This window comes from Gigantopelta aegis, chromosome 9 (assembly GCF_016097555.1).
Source record: "Gigantopelta aegis isolate Gae_Host chromosome 9, Gae_host_genome, whole genome shotgun sequence".
Taxonomy (NCBI): Eukaryota; Metazoa; Mollusca; class Gastropoda; order Neomphalida; family Peltospiridae; genus Gigantopelta; species Gigantopelta aegis.
The window spans coordinates 19959144-19974620 of record NC_054707.1 but is presented as its reverse complement, the minus strand read 5'-3'; the positions used below and the strand labels follow the sequence as shown (position 1 = coordinate 19974620).

The 15477-nt window shown below is 33.0% G+C and overlaps 1 protein-coding gene across 2 annotated transcripts in view; it reads left to right on the top strand.

Annotated features, from left to right (window-relative positions):
* The window catches only part of LOC121380383 (protein boule-like), a 42677-nt gene extending 27485 nt beyond the window's left edge, over nt 1–15192 (top strand). The window contains exons 8-11 of one of the 2 annotated variants that reach the window (XM_041509172.1): nt 2260–2433; nt 5671–5727; nt 6873–7022; nt 8372–15192. In XM_041509172.1, the coding sequence (XP_041365106.1) occupies nt 2260–2433; nt 5671–5727; nt 6873–7022; nt 8372–8701 (711 nt within the window). In that variant the 3' untranslated portion in view covers nt 8702–15192. The remainder of the gene's footprint in view (nt 1–2259; nt 2434–5670; nt 5728–6872; nt 7023–8371) is intronic. The other variant, XM_041509173.1, reaches the window with a different exon arrangement.
* The last annotated feature ends 285 nt before the right edge of the window (nt 15193–15477 follow it).

Genomic DNA, 15477 nt, shown 5'->3' with positions numbered 1-15477 from the left:
CTTTTCATCTTCAGCTTACACCAAATTTAAGTGACAAAAACCATTGTTACAGAATCAACTAGCAAAGTTGAGAAATGGTTGTGTGATAACACATCTGCACAGTTTAATCATGTGTATTAAATACATTAATTAACACGGTTTTCTAAGTGGAGAATTGCTACTGATACAATTTGAAGTTGAAGTCCACTGTTTTCATCTTGCTTGGATCCATCAAAATTTGAGTAAAAGAGACGAACGATAATACTAAAACAATATTCATTTGGTTGACAGATGACTGAACAATGAGGCTTGATATATTTTCAGTTTATTAGCTCCTGTGTATGAATGCATTATATGGAGCTATATCCAGAACATTTGTACATTTTGCTTTAAAATCTACAATAAAATGAAACCAAATTTTGCCAAAATGCTCATAAACCTTCTGACTAGTACTGCAGGCGAGATTTCGTCCAGTGTACAGACACTGTATACTGCATACATATTATTGTACATTCACTCATATTTCCTGCCGTTTTGCACACTACACTGATGGGAATAATAATAGAATAACACTGATCAAGACTCATCTTGATAATGGCCGTTTTACTTTTTTGTTCTTGCTGAAGAAATATCGGGAAATTTTGAGTTGAAAATAAGGTTTTCGGTGAGTATTTTCGCTTGACAGCAGTGGTGGAATGTCACAATTATTTTCAGGAATTTATTGCTGTTTGTGACAGCTAATTTGATAATGAATTTGACTGTTTTACCAACAACGAAAATCATGAAATACTGGGATATGAATCATTAGTTTCCTAAAACAATTCTGGTAAAAAACAAACCCCCAATTACGATTCATATCCCAATATGTCATGATTTTCATTGCTGGTAAAATGGTCAAATTTATTAATGTCACAATCAGCTATCAATTCCTAAAAATGACCACAGCATCCTGCTATTGTTGTCAAGCGAAAATACTTGCTGAAAACCACTTTTTCAACTCAAAATTCCCAGGTATTTTCCATTGAAAAACAAAAACCTAAAGCTGCCATATTATCAAATAATCTTTCCTGTTGTATTATTATTAGTTCCAGTGAGTGCATTGTGCAAAAAGGCAGGAAATATGAATTGGGTAATGCACTGTATGCAGTGTACAGTGTGTGACATCGGGCTAGATATCTCGCCTGCACTAGTCAGGTTAAGACTGTATGGAAGGAAGAAAAAGAAATATTTCTTTACTTCAGTCTTAACACATTTTTAAACTAGACTATTTGGTGTCTTAAATTCATGTGGGCTACTAATGAATAGCAGCAAGGGATCTTTTTTATGTGCACATACCATGAATTTGATCTAGCAGTTATGTGGCCCTGGTTGGGATAAAAAAACCCCACAAAAAACACCTCATCTGGAGTTAATTATTCCTTTGACCTATTGCACCTCAGGTTAGCACTCTACCACTGAGCTACCTCTCGTCTCTTTAAGTTTGACCTTCCCGACTGTTCCCTTCAAATTGACACAGTCAATTGTATCTCAAAATCCTGGGAAACCACAGTCTTGAATAGCAATCTTTTCAAAACATTTAGTGTATCTTCTGTTCTACTGGACACGCATGGTAGGGGTTGGTGGCGGACTCTAAAGATTTGCAAACAGGGAGACCTTATGACACTTAAATGTTTTAAACCAAAATAGCACACTGAATAGTAACACAATCGAGAGCCGTGAAAAAAATCCCAACTGGTGGAATTGCTCTGTACAGTTATATACATGTAAGTTCTTTCATTAGCATTTCATACAGACAGCACATACCACTTGATGAATCGGTTGAGGAACAATGGTTGGAATGACAGATAAGAGAGATTATGTCAGTGTAGTTGATCAGTTATATGCTTGCCAAAGAATTACTTATTTACCAATATATTAAAATGTAAAATACAGAGTTCACTTCCAACAATATCTACATTATTATTTTTTTGTCATTGTTTACATGATGAATCGAGGTATATTTTTGCATACATGGACTTACGCCTCAAATACAATGAAAACTTTGTTGAATCTTACACAATTAATCTGTTTCGAGTTTGAAAAATGTTGACGTTGGTGGACAAACTGCTTCTATATTAGTTTAAAGTACATTTTTAAAATTCAGAGATGCAATCCAGGGGCAAAGGTAAACTGATTACTGTTGCTTAAACTGTCTTCTTGTCAGATTAATCCATCACCAATAATACGTGTATCTTTTTTTAAAATTTCCCATCTTTACAAAATTGTGTTTTTTTTGTTTAGCCAACTTACACAACTACTGTGATGGTGCCACAGACTATGCAGACTCCAGCACTGTATCATGTGTCTCCACAGTACCCAGCTTATCAACCAATAAGTGGGTTTGAAGATGCAAATTCGAGGATGTGGCTTCCGAAACCGTTGCCTCAGATAAAGGAAAGCTTAACTGCTCATCTGGTAATAATTTGCTTATTGTTACTGGCATGATTTGGGAGAGCAATAATTAGGCCTGGACTTTTTCAGTTACTGTATTTCTTACTCTTTCCCCCGATCGTGCTTATTATTTGCAGGTTGTAACATTAACTGCAGCATTGTTTTGAAGTGACTACTGTTGAATCGAATTATACAGGGCTTAGCCAGTTGTGATGGAAATATAAAAGTGTCCACTCCAAAAAAAAGAGAATATATGTCAAAAGACTAGCAAGTGAAAAAAATGAAATAATCCTTTAACACAAACAACATTGTTGTGCGCGTTTAGATGTTGTTTCTTCGTGTTTGTTACAAATACTTTGCCATTTTTTAGTTACAAATTTGGTCTTATTTTGGTGACTATTGAATTGCCTTTTCGTTTTGTTCTTGATGTTATACTTACATTTTTATCCATTTAAGAATTGACAGCAATTATTTATTGGTTCCTGCAAGTATGAACTGAAAAAAACCCAAACGATGTGCACACTGTACGACACTGCATACAGGGTCATACAAAAGTGGCACATTGTTTATGGTTGATACTTGCATGAACCAAAAAATAATTGAGGTCAAATCTTATGATTAAATTTATATGTATACATATCTTAATTTATTTTGTTTAGCTTTAAAAACGGCTGTAGTATTGTATAATCTTCATTGAGACTTAAGTCGTATAAGAATGCAAGTTCATTCACTATTATTTGAATCGGGTGATTGCCAAATGACGTAATTTTAATAAGTGCCATCATTTCTGCTAGTATTAACTGTGGCCCAAGTTGGAAGGAATTGTCCAATTTGTGTTTAGTTTATATTTCATGAATGTGAATGAAGGGAATCTGTCAAACATTTACTCTGTCAGGGGAACCATATAATTTTCGTCAGCAGCTATAGAACAGCACTTGCAAGTAAGTTTTAGATGTGAACTTTCTTACATTTTATAAATATGGTTGCCGGAATAATTAGACGGATTGCAGAAAAATAGTGCAAGTCAGGGTGGGATAGGTGGGTAGGCGGTACTAAAATATTTTCAGTTTGAGATTTGCCGTAAAGTGTATAGACGCAAAGAAAACTTAATTATTTAGTTATTAATATTGTGTGAGAATCATGTCGGTAGAATCAGTAAAAACAAGTTAAATGTCTAAACAAAGAATCTGTAATCTAGGTACTAAGATCCATTCCTAAAAACATTCAGCCATTAAAAACAAAAGTGCCCCAACCAGGTGGTTTTGAATAAACAGAAGTTCTCTTACTATAATCTGTTTTAAAAGCTTTGTACCATCTGGCAGAAACTTTATTAAATGTCTAATCGAGAGAAGGGAATATGACAAAAACAGTGACAAAGTAGTTATGTGAGTATCATATCACTGGCACATGAAGTGTAATGTTAATGTGCATTGAGCACAGAAAGAAATTGTTAATTTGTTAGTATTTTCTTGTTAGTAGATACCTTTATTCATCGCCTGAGATCTGTATAAAATGTTTATAAATATTCTAAATCTGCCTTCATACTGTGTCATGCAACTAGATAATGGTTACAAATTAGAATTAGAAAAATCCGTTACTGCCTATTAAGTTAATAACAACAGTAATTTTCACTGACTGAAAAAACCCAACCCTTTGCTGGAACTCATCCAGTCGAATGCAGTATTGCTTTAGACCAGTACATTTAGTCTTATACTCAGCTCGCCAACAATAGTTTGATTTGAAACCGATACAAGTAGCATAATTGCTAGCCATTGGACGGGCTTAATTTAAAAAAAATTAGATTCAACCAATCACAGTAGTTGTAATAATTATTGCACTGTTTACGGCTTTTAATGGTGGATGAGCTTATGCACAGGAATGACTATTTGTCAGCTGTTAGTAATTGTCAATCCTGAATGCCAAAGTTATGACATAAAATAAACAAAATGGTGGACACTTTTAAATATCAGAAAAGGAAAACCCCCAACTAGAATCAATGGTACACCTTGGAACATCAGTCTCTGTAGTTGGGGGTTTCGGCTTTCTCATGTGAAGACCAAAGTAAGAACTTACAACTGTCTTCCTACTATATATAATATACAAACCATAATAACCTGTATTTAAACATTTATTGCTACATTTATATTGTTGTACATATATAAGGAAGGAAGGAAGGAAATTGTTTATTTAACGACACACTCAACACATTTTTATTTATGGTTATATGGCGTCAAACATATGGTTAAGGAAGGACCACATAGATATAGAGGGAGGAAACCCGCTGTCACCACTTTGGGCTAATCTTTTTCGATTAGCAGCAAGGGATCTGTTATAAGCACCATCCCAGACAGGATAGCACATACCACAGCCTTTGATGTACCAGTCGTGGTGCACTGGCTGGAGCGAGAAATAGTCCAATGGGCCCACCGACGGGAATCGTTCCCAAACCGACCGTGCATCAAACGAGCGCTTTACCACTGGGCTACGTCTCGCCCCCTACATATGTAAGAAAATCACATTAAAGCCACTCAAAGATAAATATTTGAAATAGCTTGTTACCCCCACTAATTGATCTTAAGGGCCTTAATTAATGTTATGAAATGAAGTTGAACCCAATGATTAAATGTTGTTTTTTATTTAAAAAAAAAAAATTCAAAATTAACTTTTAAAAATTTTAAATGTGGCATTTTGTTTTTCTTGACTCATCCGAGCACTGATTATGTGTGTTGTAAAATAAGTAATTTGCGGTTAATTTGTTTGAGCAACGAGCTTGATTTCAGTGTTGATTTATAATATTTCAGTGTGAACAAAATATGCTTATTTACATGGTTAAACATGTATAAATTTACATGTTCATGTATTTGCTCAATGAAAGTTGTCACTTTTTGAAGCAAGAGTTGCAGTGTTGGATTTTTTCAAGCAGATATATTGGTCTGGCGTTCTTGTATGTTGTATCAAGTAACCCATTTATTCAACTGGAGTTCCATTTTGCCTCCAGCAATTTAGGTTTTTCTTTTTAAAAGATTAGTTAAGATTATACTGACAGGTTCTGGTTAAGTGTTTGTTTAGGTTTATAGTATACTGCATAAGAGAAAGTTTGGGGATGAACGATTTGACTAGTTCTATCAAGTTGCATTTGGGCAGGTCCACTTTAAACTTTTTCCAAAAATGGTCTGTAAACAAGCTTTGACTAGAAAATGTTTTAATCTGCAAACGTTCCTTCAAGCTGCCAGCTTTGAAGTATTGGTACCTTTATTTCAGCAGGCTACTCCACAGTGGACAACAGCAGCTGCTAACCAATGGCGCTGGGCAACACAGGTGAGAAACTAGATCAGATTACAAGTTGTTTTTTTTAAAATAAAGGTTTGTATTATTAATTAAAGTTCAATATTTGTTTTATTAAAATTTGCACATTGATTTATTAATCATCAGCTGTTTGATGTCAAACATTTGGTAATTTTGACCTGTACTTAAGAGAGGAAACCCGCTACATTTTTTCATTAGTAGCAAGGGATCTTTTATATGCACCATTCCACAGACAGGATAGCACATAGCACAGCCTTTGATATACCAGTCGTGGTGCACTGGCTGGAACAAGAAATAGTCAAGTGGGCCCATTGACAAGGATGATCCTAAACAGACTGCGCATCAGACAAGTGCTTTGCCACTGGGCTATGTCCCACCCCATTTTTTTTTAAAGTTATTAAGGTTTCTTTAGTTGAACAGTCTTGAAAACATGCTAAATTACACAAAAGAAACATTCAGTCATAATCTGTAGCATTATGATTGTATGGATGTTCTACAACTGTTTGAATATTATGATTGTATGGATGTGGCAATCCTGTGTAATGTTGGAATGATTGTACCACATTGTGGTTCTTTAAGACTCATTATCCAAGGTCAATAAATCCTCTTCTAACACCATAGCTTTTTTTTCATGCTCTTTTATAAAAACAATGGCATGGTATTTAAATGTGACATGATGGTGAAAGGGTTAGCCAATTTTTACTGACCAGTGAACTGCAGCGTTCGAAATAAGTACTTGTTCGTTTGTCCTGACATGTAATAATCTGCTCGGACAAACAAAATGCACCTTAGTGGTTGTCCAGTGGACATGCAGTTTCATTTTGATCAATAAAAAATATCCTTTTACTCGAATTAAACAAACGATATATTTGGACAACTAAAAACATTGGCGGACAAGTAAATTTTTAGATGTATTTGTCTGGTGGACTAGTAAAACATTCTGCTTATTTCTGTCACTGTACTGGTATTGACAGAAATGACTAAAGTAGACTTAAATAGACTGGCTCTACTTGTGTCTAAAAGTTTAAGTTTTGGTAGATCAAGGAGTATAGTCCATACAAAATTCGAGAACTATCGGTACTGTTGGACTCTTGAAAAGTATGTTTTTATGCTCTTGTATTGATGATGATATTGTCTTGGTCTTTTTTTCCTAATAGAGTCCTGGTCAACCAGCTTTTGGTGGAAGTCCTGGCTACATCTATGCCACAGTTCCCACACCAGAGGTGATGTACGCACAACCACCACCACATGCCTACCAGCCTGCGGATATGAGTGATGCATCTCTTGTCGAGGGAGGCACAGTTGAGGTAATTCCAGGCCATTATGCTTTGTGAATGAAGGCATTTATATTAAAAACCAAATGTCTCACTCTCAGATGATTGTCAAACAACATTGTCTCTAATTTATGTTAAATGTTGTGAAATCTAAATGAATTGCTACTGCTTTCATATGTTCTGTATGATGACTTCAGGGTATAATTTTAAATAATTGTTAGTTCTGTTGTGAGAGCTAAAACAGGTGTACATTTTTTTTGCTAAAAGATAATATTTTAATAGAAAGATAAAACAATCCAAGAATATAAATAGGAATAGCTCATGATTGTTTATGGAAAACTTGGTAATAATAGGGTTTATAGTTATACACAGGAGTTACAAAAAGTTGTCTAAAACTGAAAGTATTTGATACATAAGATTGGTTAATATATTTGTATCTTTTAAGTCATGAATGTTGTTACTCATAACTGTTACAATATTTAATATGTATATTTTGTTGTATCATTGTTAAAATTGTCTGCGAAAGAAGACTTCCATATTTAAAAGAGTATTGTGCTTGTGCCTTGATATGTTTTTAACATTTATTAAATCTTACATTACTAACTTTAAGTGCTTTAAAATCTAATGTTGTGTGCCCATACCTGTGAGCAGTTTGCTGCTGTTAAAATTCTTAAAAGCATGTTACTTATGTCAAATTTTTAACATACAATTTTTTGAAAATTGTGCCTGCTTGTAATGTAGTATACATTTAAGTCAAATTTGTTTAGTTTGCAGTGACAAACTGGCTGCAGTAAAGTTTGTTTCAACTCGACCCTTTGCACATCTTGGTCCACTATTTGCCAAACCCAGCTTGTGGTGCAGTTAATGAAAATTTAGCCTTCCCAACCCAGATAGATAACATTTGTGAAAAATGCAGGGGTAAAAGTTTCATTTGTAGTTGTTTTATGTTGGACTTAAAAGATTGCTTTATATGGGAAAGCGACTTGCTCATAAGTATGGGCTCTAAAAAGATTATTATGTTTTTGACATATTTGAAATGCATATATTTTGAATCATTACATATTTAGGGCATGGAAACAATTGGAATAAACCCAGCTGAACAATAGTTTTGAACCTTTTGTTTATATGTGCATGAATGAATCTTAGAAGAATCATCATTGTAATATGTAACATGATTTTGTGTCCGACTTATTGTTGTAACAAAGTCTACATTTCTTTTTGATTTAAAATTGGTTAGTTTGGATACAGTTAATGCTTTTTCAAAGGTGAAATTTCCAAAACTGTTTCAGGTTGTCTGATGGGTTTATTCCAATAAAGAAATTGTTTAAAAACGATCAAAGAAAACGGAATAAAACATGAAACAAAATCCCAACTTTTTTCAGGGCAATGTCATCCCAGTGGAGCAATCTTTGGCCAATCGCATGCATGTTTCTGATGCTAACAGTTACAGCTGTGAACAACCCCCTGTGATTTCTATAAACACTCCTCCAAATACAACCAGCACTGTAGCTAACTTGAAGAAACATGTTGCAATTACCAGACGGTCGTACAGCAGTCCCACTATACTTGTTAAGCATGGCCACAAAGTTCAAAGGGTTATGGTGGCAAACAAATCTCCAACCAATGTCTATGGTCTTCAGGAGGGTGGGGACTATCATGATGGTGTTATTAAAGCACCACATCTTAATACTCAGTCTAATATGTTCAACTAGGTTGGATTAGGGTGTATCTTCTGTGTGGTTTGCTGCCCAAAATATGTGTGGAACTGTAAATGGTGTTGTCAACCCTTGAAAATAGAAGTTTCCAAAATCAACATATCTGTTGTAGGTTTCTGTGTTTTGTTGTCAATCAGTTTTTCACTTTTCTGTTTTTTTGCTTTATGGAACTATAAGCAGCTTTAAAAATATATATGATTTGATATGCACATGTAAAGACCTCAATCTTGTATAACTGTTATTATTACTATATATTATAATATACAATAAAAATATTGGGTATAAAGATAGGTGTATTAAAACCAAAAACGAATATAGCTTGTAATCATTGTTTTTGTTTTTTCGTGGGGAGCTTTACAAAATAAAATAAAATAATTTTCTGTATCTCTTTTTTGGTATGAGCAGGTAGGGGTGGGTGTGGAAAGTGAGTATATGGTAAAAATGGATTACCTTTGTTTCTGGATGAAAAATATTCCTCATATTCTGCATTAACTCTGAATTCCTCTGAGATTGGTTGAAAAATTGGTGGCCATCTTGGATTTAAATTACCCTATTGGGGGTCTTTTAAAAAACTTGGTTTAAATTGAACACATCGTTATTACAGTTTGGAAAATCTGTTCTAAAATTAGTAAATGACAATACTTGGAACTAACTTGTTAGGTAAAAAATCTCTAATTTTTGTTAGAATTACTGATCTTGATTTGTAGAAACCTTTAATAACTATTGGTAATGGAAATTAGAAGGAAAACATCACTAACTTAGGTTCAAAGGTAAGGTAACATTTGTATGACCCACATCTAGACATCTAGCCCATATTTCTAACGTGGCTGAAAACTCAAGCTTGTAATGCAGGACTTAAAATAGTGGCCTGTAAAAAGCCAAAAGCAGTACATTTTTTTAGACTAAAATTACCCCAAAATCACAGGTAATTTTTCAAGAGACAAATGTATGTACGATCATCTCATTTTCTATTTAGCTGAGGCTGAGCTCATGATTCTTTTAACTTAATAATGCTCTAAAATACATCTCGGAGGTCCTAATTTTTCAGTTCAAAATCCTCCACTCATCCAGTGTTGTGTTATTTCCAGCAGGCCTTTTTTTTCTTTTAGCATGTCATATTTCTTTTGGCCTGCTGTTTAAAACGATAACAGCAGACCATATTTTACTCCCTATTTTGAACCCTGTAATGGCAGAATACAGATAGCTCCTGTATAAAGAAAATTACATGCATTTTGAACTAAGATGTGCCAAGGTGTTGTTTTGCAGTCTTTCTCCTCAGGGTTTCAAGTCGAGCCATAGTAAAACCCCCAAAGCATGCCAATTGAGCACCCTACTAAACCATCTTGATGGTCCCATTTGAGACATTTATGAAGGTGGACTTAAAATTTGTGGGAAATGATGATTTGTCATCTTACCTCTTACTACAATGTTAGCAATCTTCATGTCTGTTGTCTATCCATCTTGAATTGATTAGGCAACTTAATGAAAACAGGCTTCTCATTTTTAGATTCTGTGAAATACCTGTATGAACTCTTGAAAGACTGAAAATATACGAACATTAGACCTAACACGACTTGACCAGTTACATTTTGGATCAGTTTTTACCATTAATAGGCAACAGTAAAAAAAATTCCCTTTGGATTTTTAAGCCAGTTTTACATGTTTTGAACAATAGATGAACTATACTGACGTCCAAAAGAAACTATACCAAGAATTTTTTTTTTTAATTTCCTTTATAATTTGGATAATGGAAATAAAAGGATGGTTAAATATCTTTCTGCTTTTATGGAATAAAAGTTTGTTCCCAACATGCCAAAACACCACTCTCAATATAGTTTTAAACATGCAATATATTTTGTTTTTTCTTCAGTAGTCTCTCAGAGTATTGCTATAGTTTCTTTTGGACATCAGTATATGTTTTTAAATCTTGGGAGCTACCTGCTGTCTAAAGTTTCTAATAAGTGTTCATTGGTATTTGGGTTCTCCAATCTTTAAAAACAGGTGAAATTCAACAAATTGCTTCTAGGACACAGGTTTTTGCCACTTCAAAAAAACCTTATAATATGCTTATAATATATATATATATATATATATATATATATATATAGATATATAGATATATAGATATAAAATCTTGTCAGTGGGAGATGATTATGATTTGGCTGGGATTAAGGATGTGTCTACAAATGTTAACTGCAAATCCAACATTCCATCATGACACTGAATTTAGCCATGACAATTTTTTTTTCTTGATAAATTTTAAACATGTCCTATATCTATCTATCCTTTCATCAGTGTAGCCCAACAATTTCAGAGTGTCTCAATATAAACTTAATGCGTGCTAACATGCATATCGGTTGAATTATTTGTCTGCCGTTTTCGTTTCTTTTCATTCTTCCTTTTTATTTTTTTGCTTTCTGTACATCTTAAAATAACTTTGATACCAAAGCAAGTATGCTAGTTTGTCCTGTAATTTTACATTGCCTTGTACATGCTATAAATTCCATTCATTTTTATGTGTCATGTGCAGGTTACGCACACTTCATAATGGAAAAATCCATTTTTCACTTATGAAATATTTAGCATTTTTCAATGTCTAGGTGCATGTGTGATTTTATTGGTTATGGGAAAAGTGTTGCTATTTTGGAATATACATTCTCAAATGTGTTTATCTTATACTTGTAAAAAGATATACTATTCTGAATTAATGTCAAAATATATATTTTTCAATTGAGCATCTGTTGATAACATGTTCTTCTGGCTCTTAAAATGTTTATACATCATGCACATGCATAGTTTAATCTTAACTTTGTTCCTATTATAAAAATATATTTTATGTAGGAGTTTATATATCCACTTCTCAGGTTTAATATTTGATTTTTTTATTAAAATTATAGAATCAGCAGTGCTATACAATATTTAAACTAGACAACCTTTATAGTCGTGAGCCAAAACTTTACCTTCTTTATATTAATATAATTCACATACTATCATACCACAACAAGGCTAATTGTGACATCAAGTTTTATCCGGTTAATGTATTTGTAAATTTTTCACCAGATGCCTAATTTTGTACTAGTTGACTAGTCATAGGGATAGACATGTCACATCCATTTATTTTTGTGGATTGTTTTTATAGTGATTGAAAAATGCATGTTGCTTAAAAGGAGAAATGGCCGATTTTGTTTGCATAGTTCTTTAAAATATATGATATAATAGATGTAGCTTTTCATTCAGAAATCATCTGCTTTAGCTCTGTCTTTTGTCTGATTGACATTGTTCACCGATGAAAACCTTTATGAATACTAGTAGCTATATTTTGGTCTCATTTGTGAATGACTGAAACAACAACGTAGAGCATCAATCGGTACACCACATAAAACAAGAAAAATGTTTTACAACCTTGCAAGATATATATTGTGTTTATCTGTTATACATGTGTGTACATAGTTGAATCTTTATGGTCATTTTTGTTATGAACAATATGTAGGTTACATCAGTTTTGTGATGTTAAATGTGTTTTTCACACCTAGGTCAGCTTCCTTCTTTCTTTTTTTTCTTTTGTCTTTTGGGGTATTATAAGAATAAAATATACTTCTGAACCGAAATTTGAAATTGTTTTAAACAAATTCATATTTTATGCAAGTGTCTTTTACTGAAAGCTTTAGGTTTAAATCCTTTTGATCTTTAACTAGACAAATAACCACTCTTGGGGCTCATTTACATTGGAAGCTGGTCATAATAGTGGTGTGGCTACAAAAAGCCAGAAAAACCCCCATTGGTTCCAACGAGAGCATTTATACTGAATACAGTGCGATGCCTGTGTTTTTCAAAACACTTGCAGCCAGCTGCTGTGAAATAACTGACTGCTTGCATTAAATGAATTCAAAGTTAGGCTTCCTACAAAAACAATACATTTAAAAACAGCACATGTACTGCATCAAGTGTGCATGAGCCCTTTGACTAGTTTGTGGTTTCTTTTTGTATTTTTAGTCTAAAGAATACATAATTATATGAAGAAATACGTGTAGCTAGTATTTATTCATTTGTGGTTGTGAATCAAGATAGTACATTAATATAAATGCTCATTTTCAGTATATTCAGTTTATGCTTTGATTGAACCTCATTACCTTACATTTTTGTATATAATTTTAATACAGTAATTGAACACACATAACAAGTACCCTAATAATCATAGGGCAAAATATTAAAATATTATTTTAAAATTCAGTTATAAAATAACTTCTTAAAAAGGTTTTACTTGAAATTCATCTTATTAATGATATGCTTGCATTCCTTCTGTGCAAAATTGTTGAAGTCAATTAAAGTTAAATGTCTTAACAGCTATATAAAAAAAAGTATGGTATTTTTTCTACCCAGTTATGTACAGAATATATTGATACATTCAGTTACATATACATTATATTAAGTCTTAACTGGAAGTGACTGCAGCTTAAACAATTCAGGTTTTGTCCATTTTAATTTGATCATTTGTAAATGTTAAGATTTTTATAATTTCATAGCATTATTTCATAGCATTACATCTTTCAAAACTTTCAAATGTCTAAACTTGGTAAGTCTATTTCATATTTGACAAACTTAATAGTTGTTGGATATTAAGGGAAGCTGTGAGAAGTCTTAAGATTACTGTATACGCAAATATTTTCTCGGCTAAAATAATTGGCGATCGGGCTTTCATTTGACATTTTCACGAGGAATTATTTTCGCGACTGTGTCCCCATTAATAAAATAAAAAAACACCCATATTCATTTGCCAAACTCTTTTCAATGACTATTTCAAGCACACACTTTGACATGTTCACCATGCTGTCAGCGATACGTCAATGTTATATGTATGTCTGATAAGACTATTGTCATGTTATTGATGGAACACGCACATGCAATACAGAAAACAAAGAAAACAAACAAAACTGAGATTACGTAACAACAGACTTACACCCAGCTGTGTGTCACTTAAATCAAATCCACGTGATCATGCAGGTTTACAGAATCATGTGACCTTGCGGACCTCTGCTTGATTCTGATATGGGTTGGGCATGTAGAGATAAAACTATATATTATATATTATAAGGGAAGTAATATTTTACCAAATCTGAAATAAGTTCGCGCGTAATTAAATTCGCAGTGCTATCAACGTGTTCACGATTTTTGCGGTATATTTTATTCGCAAACATATTTGCGTATTCGGTATAAGATGAAATCCCAAAATATTTACATAGCCTAAATTTCACAATTCTGGCTGTATCCAAACAAATTCAATGCCTGTATATTATTTAGGGGGTTATTTTAATATTTATTTTTAGTGGTGGCAATGGTTGCAAATTCATAATAGTCATCAAAGTATCCAAATGTAGAAAAAAGAAAACAACAACTAAAATTCACTGAACTATCACTACACATCCATCTACAAATTAATTGTAAAAAGTTTTTAGGTCAATGAAATTCTTTACATAAATGTTTTAGGTTTGGGTTTTTTTTATTATTATTGAAATGGCTAGTGTCTTAAAACTTATTTTTTACTAAAGGATGATATGGTAGTAGTGATGAGCATTAATTTTATTTTCACTGAGCAGTTGCATTGGGAAAAGCTGCACTCTTGTTGTGTGTGTTTAATAATGCTTATATGTATATTTAAGTCACAGTGATTATCTTTTCATTTCAAATGATCTCTTGTTTTATTTACCTTATTTTATGTTTAATATATACTTCATAACCAAAGTGATATTGCCTGTTCTATTGTTTGTGATTTTGTATACCGGTAGCTCTGTTATACATCATGAAAGTTTATTCTATTAACTTCCTTGAAGTGCAAAGGAAAATGAGGTATCAATATTTTTGTTGTGCTGTTTTACCCCTTAAATACGATGCAAAGTGGTGGGTGTAACAATATAAAACGGGTTAATTGTACTTATAACCAGTGTTAATTTTGAACCAGTGAAACATTGTTGTTGCCTAGAATTTGAAGTAGGTCACATGATTTTATTTGAGTTGTAAAGATTCAGATTTTTAGGTACCAAAACAGTGACAGGGGTAAATGGCACTCTCATCTTATTCTTATAAATATATATATATATTATATATGTGGAATTTTATTATTAAAACATTATCATTTTGATGCATATTTTGTTACAAGATTGGTCTATTTTTTAATTTGTCATTCTATTGTCTTTATTTTGTCAGGAAACAAAGATTCTGATGTATAATTTTGTGATTGATATCTATGCAAGAGTGTACATTTTAGTGCTATTTGATTTGTATGTGTGCGTGTGTGTGTGAATGATCACCTGTAACCTAGAAATGTGAAGTTTAAAATGTGCTTGTTGATGTAATATATCTCTCCATATATATATAAACAATGTACATGTGTTTGTAAACTTGACAAGGTTGTGACAGAAGACAGAATGGTAGCATATGAATAAGAGACATTTGGACATGTAACTACCAACAATAAAAGTTTATAAACCAAACATGAATGTTTTCTTTGTTTCAAACCCACTCCAAACCCCAAATGAAACCGTGCAACAGCCCAAATTACATACTACATGTAACACGGCTTTGGGTGCAGGGAATTTGAGCAGGGTGGGGATCTAGACTCTGTTGGCTCAGGTTTATAAAGGGGTCGCGTCATGCTCCCCCGGAAAATATATTGACAAAAAACCCCACTAAATTTGCTAGAGCACTTGAGTTTTAATAAATGATCAATTATGAAATTGTGTAATGCCTATAGTTTAGCTGAATTATGTCACTGGGTA